At 39.1% G+C, this 18,468-nt stretch overlaps 2 protein-coding genes across 3 annotated transcripts in view; both read right to left on the bottom strand.

The window, feature by feature from the left end:
• LOC135936245 (uncharacterized) overlaps window positions 1-12,278 on the bottom strand; it is a 40,718-nt gene extending 28,440 nt beyond the window's left edge. The window contains exons 1-2 of the mRNA XM_065479000.1: window positions 12,020-12,278; window positions 1,979-2,739 (exon numbers count right to left, since the gene is read on the bottom strand). Coding sequence (XP_065335072.1) covers window positions 1,979-2,735 — 757 coding nt within the window. The 5' untranslated portion in view covers window positions 2,736-2,739; window positions 12,020-12,278. The remainder of the gene's footprint in view (window positions 1-1,978; window positions 2,740-12,019) is intronic.
• Window positions 12,279-14,816: 2,538 nt separating this feature from the next.
• On the bottom strand, window positions 14,817-18,333 carry LOC135937178 (keratin, type I cytoskeletal 9-like). 2 transcript variants are annotated; one of them, XM_065480269.1, is made up of 4 exons: window positions 18,137-18,333; window positions 16,442-16,923; window positions 15,706-15,996; window positions 14,817-15,008 (listed from the first exon to the last, which is right to left on the bottom strand). In XM_065480269.1, the coding sequence occupies exons 1-3, from the start codon at window positions 18,314-18,316 to the stop codon at window positions 15,708-15,710; spliced, it is 951 nt and encodes a 316-aa protein (XP_065336341.1). In that variant the 5' UTR covers window positions 18,317-18,333; the 3' UTR covers window positions 14,817-15,008; window positions 15,706-15,707. The 2 variants fall into 2 exon arrangements, with proteins under 2 accessions (XP_065336341.1, XP_065336340.1); XM_065480268.1 differs by having other exon boundaries at window positions 15,676-15,996; window positions 18,137-18,332.
• Between the last annotated feature and the right edge of the window lie 135 nt (window positions 18,334-18,468).

The raw sequence follows: 18,468 nt of genomic DNA, 5'->3' as shown, positions 1-18,468 counted from the left end.
AGAGATAAACATTTCATTTGCCGCATCATCAAAACGATTTAGATTAGATAAACAGAAAAACAAACACACGCAGCTTCCTTAAGAGACTGAACACGATTTAGTAATTCAGAGCTGATCAGAAATAAAAAAGCAGTCAGCTTCCGTTCAAGTTGAGAGTTTCCTCTCCGAATAAAAAACTTTGGAACAATCGACCTTTCTGTTTATACAGAGGCGCGGCCCTGCGGCGTGGCAGAGACATGTGGGTGGCATTTATTTCTTTTTCTTGTTCCTTTCCTAACGAAAAGTCAAAAGTTTAAGAGTCCCGGACTGCGTAGAAATAGGAAAGGTGCGCACGCGGTGCGCGGTATGCATCTCGTTTCCTTGACAGCTCGACACTTCCTGCGCCGGTCATTAATAACAAAAACTCTCTTGGTCTCGGTCCTAAGATGTATTATAGGGGTTGGGGCCGGGACTCGTTTCCTCACGCCCCCGTAATTGATAGTTTTGCTCTCAGACTAAGTGCAGGCATGCGAACGTGTGATACGTGAAACGCCCATTAACTCTATTTTAAATGCCGGCTCGCATTTGGAAGAAATAATTCGTCGGCATGCCTTTCGTCGGGATTAATTTGGACGAGGCTTGCTGAGTCTTCGCTTCACTCAAAATGTCAACTGATGCGTCAGTAACTACATAATCCACTGTCATGCAAAGTAAACATTCAAGAAATAAGACTCAAACGTACAAAAAATTTATTTCCCTGAGAAATATATTTGGAAATTCAAATAAAGAGTTCAACCTAACTTTTCTGAATTGAAAAAAAATAATTCTTAAAAAACAGATATAATAGCATAGTTAGTGTGCATCAATGTTTACAGTGCCAACTTTAAACACACAAAAATCACCAAGAAACCAGTAATCAGGGCGATTGTGCTCTGCTGGATGGCGTTAAGGACGCCGATTAAATTTTCCCAATTTTCTCCAAAATTTACAGCACTTGATGAGATTTTCTTGGCAGGTTTGGATTCCTCTCGTCGAGGTTTATCCAAAGTTTTGAGAAAAACTCTTTGCTGTGAAATAAAATAGAGTTTCAAGCAGGGAGACAGAACTTAGAATTGTAAAAGCACGCTAACGTTTCGGCCATGATTACAAAAAATTGAACAATTCTACCTAGGTTAATTTTGGGTTTAAATGAATCCTTAAGGATTAGTTTATGCAGGGGGTTGCAGCATCAAATCTGTGATAAATATCCGGTATTTATTAGTAAGCAGATTGAAAGTTCTTCCATTCTTCTGATTTAAAGACTTTTGCTGACAATTCGATTTTAATACGCTTTTTGTTCTCAAATTGATACCTAACATGTGTGTTTGAACATTTTATTCACTTCACGTTTTCTATATGATGAAAAATTTGCTTCAGCTCTTTTTTGTGAATTTTCTTAGCCATTTGACTCCAATTTTTCTGGTTTTTTGAAAGACAGAACTTATTTTAGCCAATAAAACATATGGAAATTCCTTGTTTTGTTGTTTTCTTAATCTCTTTTATCGTTTGGAAACCATTAAAATTCAGCAATATTGTCGGGAAACTAAATTAAAAATTCGAGAAACTCAATAAAGCGCTGGGAACTAATAACTAGGGGCTTTTGAGATTATTTTATGCTTTCAATGACAAAATAATTTTCAAACAGTTCAAAATGAATCCTATGTCTATGTGAACCTGTAACACATTTCCAAAGCTGACAATTTTATTCGAGTGATGGTTTTTGATCAAAATTCAAGCAACTTCAAAGGTTTTAGACGAAAATTAATACAATTTTATGAAAAAACTTTCACTTCAAAGATTTTCTTTGCTGAATTTTCGACCGTTTACACATAAAAAATTGATCATTGAATAAATTCGAACCGTGAATCCAGTTACAATACCAGGAACTAATTTTTAACAAACCAATGAATCGAAAAAATTAACCCAGGCAGATTAGAGAGAATTGGGGAGATGGCCTTACCTTTCTGGACTCGTCTGCGTCGGTTCGTAGCCCTTCGCGCGTGTACGGCCGCGTAGACGGCGAAGACGACGAGCAGCACGACGAAGGCGGCGATGATGATGGCGAGCGCCAGGGCCTGCCAGTCCCACTCGAGGGTCGTCTCGGTCTGCAGGAAGGGCTGCGCCGACACCTTGGTGGTCGGCGCCTCGGTCGTCGACGAGGGGGCCTCCGTCGTTGACGAGGCGGCCTCCGTCGTTGACGAGGCGGCCTCGGTGGTGCTCGGGGGCGAAGGCGGCGGGGGCGACGGGGGCAATGAGGGGACCGGCGTCGTGGTGGCCGGCTCCGTGGCCTCCTCGGTGGTGGACGAGGTGCTCGGGGCGGCCGTCGAGGCGGCCGTCGTCAGCACGGTGGTCACCCTGCGCGACAGCGGCCGCATCTTGCGCGTGCTGAAGATGTACAGCCGCGTCGGCGGTGCCGCCGTCGTCGTCGTCGTCGTTGTCGACGTCGTGGTCGACGTAGAGGTCGAGGGCCGGCCGGGGTTGGCGGCCGCCGGCTGCCGCCACGGCCACTTGATGTTGAGCGCCGACATGGGCCCGCACAGGGTGTCCTTGTAGGGCTGGCAGGGCATCAGCACCACCTCGTTGTGCGAGCACACCTTGCACTGCGCGCACTCCTGCCGGTTCGTGTCCCAGAAGCCGTGGCCCTTGGGACACGGCGGCGACGCCACGGCCACCGCGGCCGCCACCAGCAATAGCCCGGCAACCGACGTTCGGAACATTTGTCTGCAAAAACAAATCAAAATTGTTTGTTTATTAATTTAATTACATAAAAAGTAAGATTGAATTGGAAGAGAAAGATGAAATGGCTAAGGGTAAAATTATAAAGATGTTAAAATCGTTAAAATGATAATGAGGGTGACATAAAGTAAAAAAACCTTTAATATTCTGATTTAACAAATTATGATGTTTTTTAAATAATGATAAATATATCCTATTTTATTTAAAAAGAAAGCTATGGTGTCAAAATTTTATAAACGTAAAAAAGTAATATCAATCTTATAGATGGAATCAAAATATTTGTCCACGATTCTAAGGTCAGAGTTGAAATCATTCTAAAAAATGTAAAAGGAAAAGTATATTCCAGCAATTTCAACAATTTTCTATTTGCAAAATATTTTTAATTATTGCAACACTGACCGTCATTCATTGAAAAATCCCAGAGACTTAGTTTCCTATTTATTATCTAAAAATAATACATTAAATAAAATAATGGTGAAAAGGTTTTGAACAATTTACATCTTATCTTTTCTCTCTGCAACCTTGCGGGGAATTTTTTAAATTTAAATAATTTTGCATACACCACGCTCCTAATCATGAGCTTAAAGTACGACTTAAATTTAAGCAATCGATTGTGCGTATCGGTTCACTTGCCAATATTCAAATCAGACGATAAAATCCCTCTTGCCTAAAAAGAAAATTTCAGCTCCGGTTCGTTAACAATAAATTGTGCCAGCAGCGTCTTTCGGATTTTATCTGCTCCTCGGATCAAATATCATTGTTTGCATTTAAGTACACAGAGGAATAAATTATGCATGAACAAGTCAAGTGAAAATTACACCAAATAAAGCCGCAAAATGTGATTTCCAGCGTGCAAATGCGAAAGGCGTGTATATATTGCGTTCGAAGAACAAACAAGAAAGATCCATTATTGAAACGAAAAGAACAATGGCCCTCTGGCATTACACGTCTGCTTTCATCTCTCGCAGATCGATAAGCACTTGTGCCCCACTCAAAAGGCAAAAACGTTGCTCGAAAGCGGCTTATTTGAGCTTTTTCCGACAGAGAGCTAGGTGCGTTTTATGTATAGAGAAAGACGTGGAAAACGCCACAAGCGGCTCTTCTCCCTGCTCGCGCACGAGAGAGAGAGAAAAAGTCGATTTGTAATTTAATGCGTTTCACAGTCAGTTCAGTGGTAAAAAAATAAATCGTCCTCGCTCTTAATATTACACCATGGCAGATCAGGTTGCACTAATTCTTTTCGTAACACTTTCCATTTTGACTAGTGTCTCTCATTGTGGTTTACCGCAGACCTCACAATTAGAGCAGAAGAATAGTTTCTCGGTGGGATGGAAAGTCAAACAGGTGAACGACACTATGATTTTTTTCCTGAAAAGCTACACCCTCCTTGACCGCACTGATTTCTCATCTGAGCCATTTTCTGATATTTGAATTTTAAGCTCTATGAGGATAAATAGGAATTTATTGATGTTTATCGACTTTATTGTCGTTTTATCGTTTTACATGTTTGTCGGGAGAACATCAAAAGTGGCTCAAATTTGCTCGAGATATTATGGAGGAACCCAAAATAAACACACGACCTCTCGCAGCCGTCAAAGTCACTTTAATATACCTGCTTTTCCTGTATTTTATTCTTATCCGCAGTAAAATAGAAGTCACGGCGTTGTTTTTGTCCAATTTGCATAAAGCGAAATTCGCCTGTTTTGGCAGAAAAATGTCGTGTTTACCTCGGCAACAAAAGATAGTTGCGCTCGTTTGTGTCAGCGGATATCAGTTTACGATCGCAATAAAAGCAACTTTGCTGTCGGCACGTCTACTTTTTGCTCTTCGAATTCTACAAGTATATCACGCGGCATTTGAATAAAATGGCTAGCCGCCCATGAAGTCGACGCCAAAGCGATAAACAATTATGCTTTCTGACCATAAAACGGCGGCGTCACCGACGCAAATCTAGAACAATCTCTATAAACAAAAAAGGCAAAAAAGACCCAAAAACTTGGAACGTCTTTCCAGACGCATATCACTCCTTGTTTGTTGGGCGTTCGTCACGCGGAAATTAAAAATAAACACTATAGTTAAACAGAAAAGGAAATTCTAAAACTTAATGTGTTCGAGCTCTTTTGGAAAGCGGTTGCTTTTAAGTATTATTTCAGCCTAATTGACTAACGGATGTTATACACAAATTAATTTAAACAGGATTGATGCTGCAAAATGTCAAAAATATTCTTGTTGTCAATGCAGAGGCAGAGATTCTGTTAAAGCCAAAATAGACCTAGGTAGAAGAGTAAATTTTGTAGAAATAAGGTCTTCAAATAAAGATAACTGTCTCCCTATTTGAAATCCTATTTTTTTCACAGCAAAGAGTTCCCCCGAAAAGTTTCATGCACCGTAGGATAGATCTGGACGAGAGAAATCAAAATTTGCCAAGAATTGATCAAGCGCCGTAAAAATTTGGAAAATATTTTCAAAATTTGAATTTTAAGTATAGCAAAGTTCTATTTAGAATAATTTGTAGAAAAAATATGTAGTTAAATAAAAATTTTTATCAGCTTGTCTTCTTATTGGACCCAAAAATTATCATAATTTTCAATTTTTTCCAGGTTTCAATCCAAATATTTTGCTATTGTTTGCAAATGGCGAGTAACTAGGATCCAAATCCACTGTCGTTTCCTGTGTCTTCCATCCTTTTTACCATTGTGCATGTACTCCTATTTTAAATTTAATTTAATTCAAGGAAAATAAAGCCTCTTCCAAATAAAAAATAGTTATTTCTGCTTGATAATTTTCTCAAATGCTGTTCATTTTATTTTACCCACTTGAGGCTCTGACTGCGTGCGCCATCCGGCAAAGTTTGACAAATGTCGCGTATCCCGGGGGGCGGATAAATATTTATGAGCCTAGCCAGGACAAGAAGCTAGAGGATGAGCAGACAAGACGCGGTCGGTGTGTGTGTGTGTGAGTCTCGTTTTTTCTTTTATCGTTTGAGATCTTGCAAAGCGGCGGCCGCCAAGGAAAGTGAGTGAGGCCATGAAAGTGCCGCCGCCGAAGCCGAAGCCGCCGTCTACGTCGTGTCTTTGATGGAAATGGCATTTCGCCTGCTAAAGGCACACGCGCGCGCACGCATTGTCTCTCAATGAAATAAAATGAAGCAACGAGCGCACACGCAATTCTCTATAAAAAGAGAGAGGAAAATAGTCGTCTTCGAAATTGGCGTGCGACGCGAACAATGCATGCCGCCGACGTTTCAAATACATATTCATCATCCAGCCTCCAAAATCGGGTAGCAAAATTTATCCTCTTCGAATTTTCTTGTGATTTTTCGGTGCCAAAAAACGATTGAGGATCGATTGTAAGTTCTACGATGAGAAATAATCAAAATTTAAATGAAATATTTCCCAATTATTTCTCCAAAGTTTACAGCGTTTGACTACATTTTCAAGGCAGATTTCAATTCCTCTCTCGTCGAGGTCTATATATAATGGTGCACGCCACTCTTTGGGGAGATTCTTTGTTGTGAAATATAATAGGATTTCAAAGCGAGAAAATATTGGCTTACTACACTGATTCCCTGGGGAATAGTTTCATGCATTGGAAACAACGATTACCCGGGGCTTTGTAAAGGTTGCAGTGAAAATGAATGGAAATCCCGTCGTTTGAAACGATATTTTCCGTCTTTCATTCATTGAAAAATAGAAACCGTGGAGGCTGAAGGCTGTAAATAAATTTGCCGAGGACATCAATACAAACTTTGGAGTTTCTTTCAAAGCCGACTGCTGTCCTTTTGCCCCTTTGTCTTTTCGCTGCATGCCAGTTCTCGTTTCACTCACTCCTGTTCCATTGTGTCGATGATGGATTGCAACGGGCACCCAAAAGACACTTTTGACAGTCTTGCCTGACCAGCAGCGTATTTTTGGGCCCTTTGTTTTCCAAACCGAAGGTTCCTCTTTTCAGCCAGCTTGATATGTTACATTTTGCTGTTCTTGTGTAATTTTGTTTGGTTATTTTGAATTTGAAGATATTTTACGATTGCAACATTACATCGAATAATTTTTCAGATAAAATTTTAATTATCACACATTATCATATTATTAAGACACTGTGAAACTAGAATTATATAACAGAACAAAATTACAAAACAGTAGTACGTCTTGTTCCAGTCGTTGTTGAGCGTCACGATCGAAAAAATCCGCATCATCGAATCAATATGTGCCTTTGCTCATCTTTATTCCGTGAGTTTGTCCAGCAAATTAGCAGAAAAAAGGTGACGCCGGGCGAGCAGCTGCAATTTTGGTTTCGCTACTCCCGTTGCGCGCGTCTCGTATGGATGTACAGTTGAATATCAACCGCAGAGATTGCATGACTTAATGGTGTTCTCGAGAGGGCAAGAAATAAAAGTGCGTGTGGTTTTGTTGACTCGTCCGTGTGCAGAGTGGAATAACGGCGAAAAAGGAAAAGAGGTCCTCTTTTTTGCGACCACACACCCACTTCTTAAAGAAGGGATGTGCCACACAGTGAATAATAATTTTTAAAACCTCAATTTTAAAAAATTTAATCGATTTTCGGAATAATAAAAAATTTAAATCTCTACTTGTTCGCTTTTTTCGTTCTTTAGATTTGTCATTGATTAGATTTTGGGCAGATTTTATTTCAAAATCTTTTATTTGAATTTTTCGTCTGGTCCTCGGCCCATTAATTTTCACCTGAGCCATTCTTTTATTGTTAAAAAACTGCTGGTCTCAAATATTTTCTTTACAGATATTATTATTTGATTTAAATTCCAACATGAACATGCACGTGTACGCATTTCAGCAGCACAGTCCCTTTAGTTCGACCGGCACGCGAAAATAAAATCCTGTTTTTCACATCCCTCCGTCGCTCTCCGATGTAAGAAGCACAAGGAAAGTTGCACGGCAGGATTGCAGGCTTTTTAATGGACACCAAGCCTCTGATACAGTATCTCTCATTTTTTTCCTTCGGTTTCGCATAAAGGTGCCGTGTTGTTTTCGGCGCAGACGAATATATCATTACGCGCGCGGATCGGATTGGGCATTGGGGAGCGCGACTTGTTTACACCGGCAACCCAGCTAATAAATTAAACAGCAGGCCTACGTGCATCTCCACCGCCGAAATTGTTCATACATGCTTTAGCAGAAGCAGATCGAATGATCGGTATGACCTTGCTGTGGAATATTTGATTCGATCGGTCACCTTTTTAAAATCTAATAGGTTGATTCAACAAGAGATTTCGGGATAACTTGTCCACTTTTTGCGTTGACCACCATTTTAATTTTTCTAGTTTTTAGATCGGGTTTATAGAAGTGTCGAAACAATAATAAATAATGTGTGGCTGTTTTCCCAGATAATCAGGATGAAATCTGGGAAAAAGCAGCCTCTCGGAGCTTGCAAGAATTATATAATCTCGAGTTCTAATTAAGCTAGATCATTCAACTTTGTGCAAAAAGATAGCTATTTAGACTGCCAAAAACTTTTATATTAAAAGATTTGGTATTTTTTTAATCTATTATAAATTAATTTCGATTATCTCAAAAAGGCCTCTGATTTTTTTAGCATAAAAATAAAAAATTGCACGATGGTTTATTTTTACCCTCAGAGCTTGCTTTGGGTAACCCCTGAGGTTAGATAAAACCATCAGAACACGCAAGAAATCGAACCCTGATGTCAGGTAGTCCTCGAGCGATCGATAGTACTAATTCCCTTTGTGTTAGCCACTTAAAAGTCGCCTGGCGAGCTCTGTATTTTAGTTTGAATCACAAGATTTGCACATCGTTGGAACAGCCTAGTCGAGGAGCTTTCAGAATATGTCAATTTGACCCTTTGGAAGCCATTAGGGCACTCAGGGAACACCCATATGTGCCCAAAATCTTCACCCAAAGAGTCAAATTGCTCATATATTCTGAAAGCTCTCGAAATTTATTATGGAATTTTGGTTGCCTTGAGAATAAGTTTCAAATAAAATTTTTAAATTTGGCAGGGTTGCATTTCCTTAATAAGGCCAGATTTTTTAAACGGTGGGTAATATTCAAAATTTACTTTCGAAAGAATAGGAAGAAATAATTTCATCAAAAAGTTATGCAAGTTGCACGGATCTGATTTAAACTCAATTCGGATGAAAAATGCCTCACTGTTGCCTCTCCCTTAATCAAAATTGCTTTCATTTTCTGCGAAATATCCTTTTCTTAGTTTCAAATTTATTTTACCAGCAGGACTTCATTTTTAAACAATGACACTAAGAAGATTTTAACAATTCTGAAATATTGCAGAAAAATTCATTAACAATTTGTCTATTATATCAAGCAATGCAATCCTTGAATTTTAATTCGAGAAATTTCCTCATCATCCGATTTTGGACCATTTCCGATCTGCCGAGGCACCAATTTGACCTCAGAGGGTGTCCTGATTAGAACGGAGGATGACGCCGCATTCTTTTCTATGTACGCATTGGGGCAGGTGAACGATCGACGCCTTTTGGTCACGGGATCCTGCGTGGTGTGCGCAACGAGCCCTAATGTATACATGTGTCCGAGCGAGCGAGGAGCAAAAAAAATTATTAGACACACACCGGATACACCGCAGCTCACTCGACACTCGCGAAAAATAAAAAGTCAAATCGAGGCTACACGCACGTCGCTGCTCGCCCATTAGACGCGACAAAAAGGCAAGAAGTGTGTGTGCTTTTCTAGATCAAAGCGTCAGATGGACGGACATGCGAGAAACTGGAAACTATTCAGAGATGCGGTGTAGGAACCAGTGTTTTGGCGTGAAATTAAGATGAATCTAGATCAGTACGTGGGTGGGCCACGCTTTTTAGACTTGCAAATGCGTAAAAACGACCGCATAGTATATAAGTCGACGCATGAAACGTGGTAGAAATAAAAGATGCAACTGTCTTCTATTAGTGATTTCTGCTAGAAAAATTCTGATGTTTTAGGGCAAAATTAAAATTTAAGCTACTTTTATTAGTTTAATATTAAATTAAAATATGTTATGGGTCACCTCTGTGTGAAACTTTGAATATGAAAATTTGAAATTGATGTAATTTTAATTTCAATTAATTGCCTTGCAGTGTTTATTACTTTCCTTTTTTCTGTATTTTTCCTTGGTGTGTTTTTACAACAGTAAATATAATAAATTTTATGTCCTAATTTATTAGGAAAATTTCATAAAGGGAATATATGTGATATGCACGATTCTTGTTGAGTAGTCGGAAAAGTTATAATGAAATCAATTATTTCCAGCAGTTAAACTTCGAAAATGTGAAGTCTTAAATTTAGCTAGGGTGATAATAGGGGTGGGGGTGAATGATTTTAATATTTTTTTATCTTGACTGATTCAAAACGTTATGAAAATTTCCATTTTAGCCTAAACCTTTTCTTTGGAGATCGGACACACTTTTAAATTATAAATAAATTATTGATCATTGTTAGAGTAACATTCATGGACTCATTTTCTCATAAAACTCGGACTTTCAGCATAAAATTTGTCCCATCAGAATTGTTTTAACAAAACGTTGCCTGTAAAATTATGTTTTAAGTTACATTTTTCGCCATTTTTTTAACGAGAAGAACTGGAAAATATTCCCATTTGATTTTTTAAATTTAAAATTGAGATTTTTAGCCAAATCAAAAAAACAAACTCAGGCTTGTACATAATACCGTTTTCGTTACAAAGTAAATTTTCGGCTGCGAATACCAAGAAGTCGTACAACGGTGCAAAACTAACATGAACTTTCGGTGCGGTAATTCTGCTCCAAGCAAAAACACTCGGGGCTAATCCCTCAATTGTTATGGCTTGCGACAACGTCCGCGCGGCGGCGGCTGGGAATTCACAAATGGGTTCCGCACCTCATGTTTATTACAAATACACGTGAATCTGGCGCGAACAACGACCGACTGACGGACCGACGGTCGATACACACAAAAAGTGCAACAGTCGGACGGACGGACCGACGCGGCCAGGCACCACATTCACGTAGACCCATTCTGCACGAAATTTAATAATAGTGAGTGAGTGAGTGAGAGAGTGAGAGAGAACGGCGCATTTGGTGAAAGAAAGGAGATCCGGCCGCTACCCGACGAAAATTGCTCGTAAAGTTTGGACATTTGCTCCGCAATTAGAGGCCATCGGTTAACGAGAGAGGGCCAAAAAAAGAGGAACGTTTTGCCAGCCGAGACTACACTTCCTAAATAAAAAGTGCTTCCTGACGTTCTATTAGCAAATTTAAGTTACTTTTGAGATGAGAAGATGATTGGTTTGGACTGCTCCGTTTTATTGATTTCTGGTTCAAAATATACTTGTTTACCATCATTTGCATAACACAGCCAGGTTTATTATTAGCGACACCGCGGGAGCTGATTCAAAGCAACCAATCGAAAGCCTGATTTTTTTAATATTGTTCAAAAATTCATATTTTTACAAAAAAAGGTGCCAAAATGTAATTTAAAACGAATTCATTGTAATAAATAGATTAAAGAAAAATACGTCATTTAAATGATTTTATTACTATAAAAATAGTATTAGTCGTAATTTTATGAATAATTTTTGCCATGACTGAGTATCAGTACATTAAGGACTCTATAATTCAGATTGAAGAGAAATAATGTGTTCTGGGGTTGTCAGGATTTGAAGATTTTTATTTAATCGAAATTTTCGTTTTTTACGGTCTGTCAACGTCATAAAATTCTGATTTAAATAAACGATAATTATTGAATCAAATAAAAATCAGGCCAAAATCAGCAATTTGGTATCTGCTTAAATTTATTGACCTCTCCTCTAAGCCTCGTAATGTTTTTCTGACCTTAGAATTTTAATATTTATTTCTTAAAAGAGCGCAAATAAACGAATAAAAATTTATTAGCAAATTTTAATATTAATTAGCAAACAGCTTATTTTTATTCTACTCTGGCAATATGCTTCTACGCATAAAAACGACTGGAGGGATGAAAAATATCACTTTCGTTATTATTAGTTTTGTCTTTTTTCCAGGGAAAAGCCGACTGTTTAAGACCCCATAGACCAGGAAAACTGACTAAACTGCATATTTAATTCCAAATCAATTTATTGGCCAAAACAAAATTAAATTTTGTTTTAGGGGAGTAAAGAAATTGTTTTAAAATCCGAATCTTTTAAATTTTTTAAACCAATGATATTATTTCTTCGAAGTAAACTAGTGCAAGAAGCGAGTTTTCAGTTGCGATGTGAACTGTCAGGTGGCAAAAAAATTACGAAGGTGATGCATGCTGCTGACCTTTTTGATTGTTCGATCCTACTGAAGGTCACGTCCTGCCGAATTCTTGGCTCGCAAACCGGTCCAAGTGCAGTTCAGCGCTCATCGTGTGTTTCGTTAATGTGTGTGATTGCCCAGAGTCCACCGCGAGTGTGTGTGTGTGAGTGTGTGTATGTCGTTCGTAGTATTTTCGCCGAGTGTTGCTTGAGAGGAGAGAGCGGCGTGCGTTCGACGTCCTGCGTTCTCCGACACTGGCGCTGACTGAGAGCGAGAGGCGAAGAGCGAAGAAAGAAAGAAAGAAAGCCAGCCAAACAGCCTAGCGGAGCCCGATTGAAACTCGCGTATGGATGGATGGATGGCCTGCGCGTTCAAAGCTCCTCCGCCTCAATTAAAGGGGATTCACACCGCTCGCTTGGGCTTCTCCTTCTCCTCTCTCAGCGAGTAATTTAATTTAATTGGCCTTCTGATTAGGGAAGAATGTTTCACAAAGTTGTGTGACATCTGGGTTTGAATAATTTTAATTGCAAATTGAACAAAAATAGTAAATAATCAATTTCAATCGAGAGAAGGTTTAGTTTTTGCTTGAAATTATTTTAATTGGTAATTTCATCGTGTCCTTCGGTTCAGACAGGCAGTAGTGAACTGAATTTTTTGCAATTACATGATGCTCTGCCTCAGCTTATAAATATATTTAATTATATTAATTATTTCGGAAATGATCTAACAGCCATTTTTTAAAATTTTCACTGTAAAATCGAATTTAAAACTCTCAGCAGACGTTGCTCGTTAATTTGAGGCTCCTGGGCAGGGATTTGAACGATAAAAAATTCAAGATGGCAAATGGTTAAAATTATTCCCGGAAATTTGTATGGTCTCCAACTTTTTTTACTAATCCTCACTTTGGTATAGAGAGTTCAACTCTTATATTTTTTTAATTTCTTCGAAAATTATTTTGCTGCTGGCTGATTTTGTCCAAAGATTTCTTTGCAGCATTCACCAACTGCTTTTTTTGATGGATTTTTGCGTACAATTTAGGAGCTCGAGCGGAAAATTGTTTGATAGGCCCCAAGGGTTGTATATTGTTGGATGATTTTTTTAGTCAAAAGGTGTTAAACGCAGTGCAGTGATGTGTGTGATCGAATAGACGATCACTCCCCACCGAACCCGCAGACCTGATTTCAAACTTGATATTCCATATTAGAAAGCAACCGAACCGGTAAAGACCATCATACTTTTATTTTACGATTTCTGATAAAAATCGGTCTCGAGATTCAACTAGACGAGGCCGCTTGTTAAGTTTTTGCATTACAACATTTTTTGTAAAAGACGAGCCCCTAATAGCAAATTTTAACTTCTCTAAAAAATCTTAAAAATTAATATAATATCTAATCAAAAGTCAATAAACCAAATTTAACCAGGATTGACCCAACTCGTCTTGATTTTCAAGTTAATTTTGAAATATTTGGCCTCGTAAATTGCCAAAATTTTGAGTGACTGATGTACTGAACTTGGTTCAAATTTCAGGCAATTCCAAAAGTAATTCAATAAATTCACTAACTAAAACTTGGCTTCTTTTTCAGTTTTCTTGTGAGAAAGTCTATAGGAGTGTCCCAAAACCGCGGCCCATTTAGGGAAGGAAAATTTCCTCTAGGCCACATATTAATTTTCCCTCTGAAAATCCGGTTGTGCTGTGATGGATCCCCTTTAAAAGTAGCAGGTTAACAATAGGTTGATTTTCACGCTGCGGTTCCAGCAGCGCGGCGGATCTTGCCGCGATTTCACATGCCGAACATGCGTGCAGCTTCCTTATTAGGGCCAAAACCTTCCGACACACGGCGCGATATGTCAATTCCGAATTATGCGCGCGCCGTATATACCACGCAGTCTCATGTACACGTTACATAATGCCGCGTGTGCGTTGTGTACGCGCCTACGTGAGCGAGACATGCCCCTTTTTGTTAATTTATGGAAATTCGCACTTGTGCATTTCTTGCGCGCCACTTGGCAAATCAGTCTGCACTGCAAGTCTCTCTTTCCCGCGTTTTCACTGCAGCAGCTTCTTCGCCAACCCAGAAATTGAGATCAGTTTAAAACAGCAAATTCCTTCAGAACAAAATGATTTAAAGCTGCTAGAAAAAACTCATTAGCAAACGAGCAATATTTATTCATAATTTAAATACATTTTCTTCTTGATTGTGATACAGTTCATTTTTTATTTTTATTCAGAAGAAAATTAAATTTTCTTAGACCAGTTGATTGTCTGCTGGTCATCTTTATAAAGAATTATGATTTTATAAAATAAGCTCTATTTTTTCCCAAACCTAATCCAGATTAATGTGTTTCTACTCTGTAGATTTAATTTGATAGTAGCCTGGTGTTGATTTGCGTCAAACTTGCCGGCCAGTGAATGCCATAACTCTTTTTCTTTTTATAAATAAACATAAGCGAGACTAATTGAGTGAGCTGCTGATAAAACGCCGCCCTTTCCAAAATTGAATATTTATTTCATTTAATTCGAACCTTGTGCGCACGTTCTCGGCATAAATGCTCGGCGTTGTTGAAATATTCAGATTGGCCACCCGCAGATAAAAGATTAGATTTATTAAAACGATGTAGCGCCTTGGCGCCGTTTAAATTAGAGGCTGCTAATAGAAGCGCGGTACAAAGTTTTTCCCCCAGCAGCAGTTCAAAGGCGGCAGAGATTGTCATCTCGATAAATTGATTATCCATTTAATTTCAGGCTGCAAAATTGTTGCCGACTAATTACCCGTTTTTTCGCTGAAGCTTGATTTATTTCATCGAATAAAAGAGCGTGGAATAATAAATTTTTGCAACTCGCGAGGGAGCCGGGTTTTATTTGATTTGACACTTAAATTACATGGTGTGCGTGTGCGGCGTAATTCCAAGGTGCTGGGATTCGTAATTTCAGCAATGCGTGACATTGACCAGTCGAAGAGAGAGAGACTCTTTTTAAGGCACGTGCGTTGCGGGCATCACCGTGGATTACGCTCTGAAAGGGTTTGCCAATTAAAAATCCGTCAGTCAAAAAATTAATTAGTTAAAAATGTCTTAATTTTGTTTAATGGCTGGAGTGAACTTAAAAATGTAAATATTCAACTTTAAAAACAGGTCTTTAGCCATAAACTAGTTCTTTGAACTACCACCAGAATGCGCCAAATTTAATTTTGTAAGATTTTCGTCAGTTCTGCTCTGATTTCTGAGAATTAGAAGGCCCTCCAACCTGGGATAACTATGGTGGTGCCTTCTGGTGGTGGTCTCTAAATTAAAAAATTCACCAATCAGTGTTCGGAGCCGCCAACAGATGCCACCACTGTATATTTCGAAATTTTCAGTTACTTTTGCTCTGCGACTTAAGATTAATTCGGCTACTGTGCATTTTTGGCGTAAAAAATGAATTTCACGATCTCAAAACCAATTTAATCGGTTCAGCCAATCGCGGTAAAAACAACGACAAAGATTTTTGTATTTTTATAAATTGATTTGAAGGTTTCTTCGGCAATTGGCTGAACCAATTTTACATATGAGCGCGTAAAAATGCACCGAATGAACCTGAAATCGCAGCGAAAGTACTAGAAAATTGTAAATATAAATCGTGGCGCCATGTGTTGCTGGCCCCAAACACCAAGGATTTTCCAAATTGACCAAATCAGACATACTTCTTCTGGTTCTCCACGCCCTCTGCTTACATTCAGTAATAAGGGTAGGGTGCTGGTGGCGGGGCAGCCCCGTGGAATCCGAGAGTGCCGCCTCCACCGCCGCCACCGCCATAGTAGCCGGCCGTGTTGCCTGCAGAGGAGTGTCTGCTGCCGTTGTCGTAGTAGCCGCCGAGCTGCTTGGCGTCCTGCTGCGCTGATTTGCGATTGTAGTCGCGGTTCTGGTCGTAGTACTCCTGCCGACCGTAGTCGTTCTTGTGGCCCTTAGTGTCGGCCAGGTCGTAGCCGCCGCCGAAGTTGCCTTGTCTCCCTCTCGAGTCGGCCCTAAAGCACGAAAAATTAATTAATCCACTATAGTTTTGACATTTTTTGTTTAAAATTAATACTGAAAGTTTTAAAAGGAAAATTAAAACTACTGAAAGTTTTATTCTCATTAGAAGGATATGATATTTTTTTAAATTTAATTGTAATATACATGTGTCCCATATTGAAAATAAGTAATGATGATTATCTATTGGGTAAATTTTTTAATCGCAAGTTAACTTATATTAGAACTTAAATACCATCTAAATTAAATTAAGGAAACGTCTAAAGCCGACAAATTGGCGTGAAACATAGACAACAAAATCGCCAAATTTTCTAAAAACAGGAAAGAAAAATAAAGAAAAATGTGCTAAAAAAATTAAAACTGAATATATTTAATTTCGTTTCCCTGTCTATGTGAACATATATATTTTTTAAAAATTCAGTGCAATCCCAATTGACTCACCTATAAAGGTTGTTGTGGTGTCCGCCCTGGTAGACGTCACTGCCGCGTCCGTCGTAGGCCTCGTCGCGGCCCTTGTAGACGAACTTGTCGCCCTCGTCGTTGGACGAGTCGTAGAACTCGGTCTTCTTGCCCGTCTCGTCTTTGTGGTACGAATTAGTGAAGCCGGTGGTGGTGTGGCCCTTCTTGTGGCCGCCGCGGTTGCCGAGGCCCTCGCGGTTCCTGGCCTGCTGGCCGAACTGCTGGCCGCCGTGGTAGAGGCGGCCGTCCTCGAGGCCGGCGCGCTTAGCAGACACGTCGCCGTAGTAGCCTTCGTCGTGCTGTTTCCTGCGCTGCGCCGCCAGCGCGCGGTCGTAGATGGACAGCGCCTCCCGCCCGCTCGAGCCCTTCTCCTCCTGCTCGTCTAGGTAGCCGCTGTTGTGGCCGCCGTTCGAAAACTGGCCGCCGCCCGAACGCGCACCACCATCTCGGTAGTCGTTGTACGTCTGGAAATGATACGAGTCGTGAGATGTAATTTTTACAATAATTCCAAATAATTCCTGGGAAATTTAAATAATTATTTTTTTCTGTTTTCGGTAAGGAGGAAGCGAAAAATCAGTCCAGAAATGGACCATTTTATTGAAACTCTTGACATTCAACCCGTGAAATTAATTCACGAATGCTAGAAGGGTGAAAAACAGCAAGTAGCGAGTCGAAAAGCTTTCGCAACTATTCAAAATCCGAAAGGAATCGTCATTGCAATGCAAGAGAGTTTATTGTAGGCACAAATCAGCCCGCGATCAACCCCAAACATCGCTAAGTCAGATTCTCACATGGCATACATGCACGTAAAAAATTAAATGCGCTTAACAATGCGAGCCAACGTCTTGAATAAACACAATTTTTAAATTTTGAAAGAATTGACTAAATACTCTAATTAGAATTTTTTAAATCATTCAAGAAGTTTAAAAATTATTCCAGCCTCTATGGCCATCTTTTTTTATTTTTATTTTTTATTTTATTTTTTATTTTTTTTTTGTAAAATAAGGTCTTCTTTAAGACTGCATTATTTAGGCAAAAATATTTTATTTTAGCAGCGTTGAACAATACTTTGCTTAATCAGTACCCTAAATTTTTTCCAAGCAAAATGTCCCATTTAAAATATGTTTAAATTAAAAAATATTTAATGAATGGAGTAGTAAACAGGTTTGAGATTTTAAGACTAATTATTGGTGCAAATTAGTTGGTTTTTGACGCATCATTTAAGCCAAATTTACAATAGTTGCTTCCCATCCTAACTCCAAGAAAAATTCAGCAATAAAAAATATATTTTTTCAAGACAAATATGCAACTTGAAAAATATTTTAAAAACATAAATAATTAATAAAGCTTTTTAATAACTTGGAATAACAAATTAAAACACCAAAGATCAAAGTTTAATTTAAAATATATTAAATTTATAATTAAATAATATATGATTTTTTATTTATTTAGATTTTATGTAAGTCAGATAAAACTTTAAAAATTTAAAATTTATTACATACTTTGATTTAGTTTTTAATAACTTTATTTTAAAAATAATTAAATTAATTTAAACTTATCGGTGTGATACATCAATAATTACGTAAACAGTTAAAACAAAATCCAATTTGGCAAACATTTGAAAAGTAAATTTTACCATTAAGTTAAATTCAAAACAATCGATTTGAAAAATCGCACCTGTTCGCTCGAGTATCCAGTGTGAGGGAGCGGCGCCGTTGGCGGCGGCGGTGCCGCGTAGGTGTCGTCAACGATGGGATAGAAGTCGACTGAGAGGGTGGCCGGCGCGGAGGCGGCCGCAGCGGCCACGGACACGCACACCAGCAGCCACTGCAGCTGCACCAACGACAAGCTCGACATGGTCTGTGAACGGGGCCGGGCGGCGCCGCTCGTTAAATAGCCACCGCCGTGGACCATCCAAATGCAGCGTAAAAGCCTTCGATTCGCGCCGGCCTTGCATTACCTGTGCTGTGCGCACTCTGCGTCTCAAACTTGCCGCCAACAGGTGACAA

This window comes from Cloeon dipterum, chromosome 2, assembly GCF_949628265.1.
Source record: "Cloeon dipterum chromosome 2, ieCloDipt1.1, whole genome shotgun sequence".
In the NCBI taxonomy this organism is placed as follows: Eukaryota; Metazoa; Arthropoda; class Insecta; order Ephemeroptera; family Baetidae; genus Cloeon; species Cloeon dipterum.
Note: the sequence above shows the minus strand (reverse complement) of the source record. Positions and strands in the feature narration are given on the sequence as shown.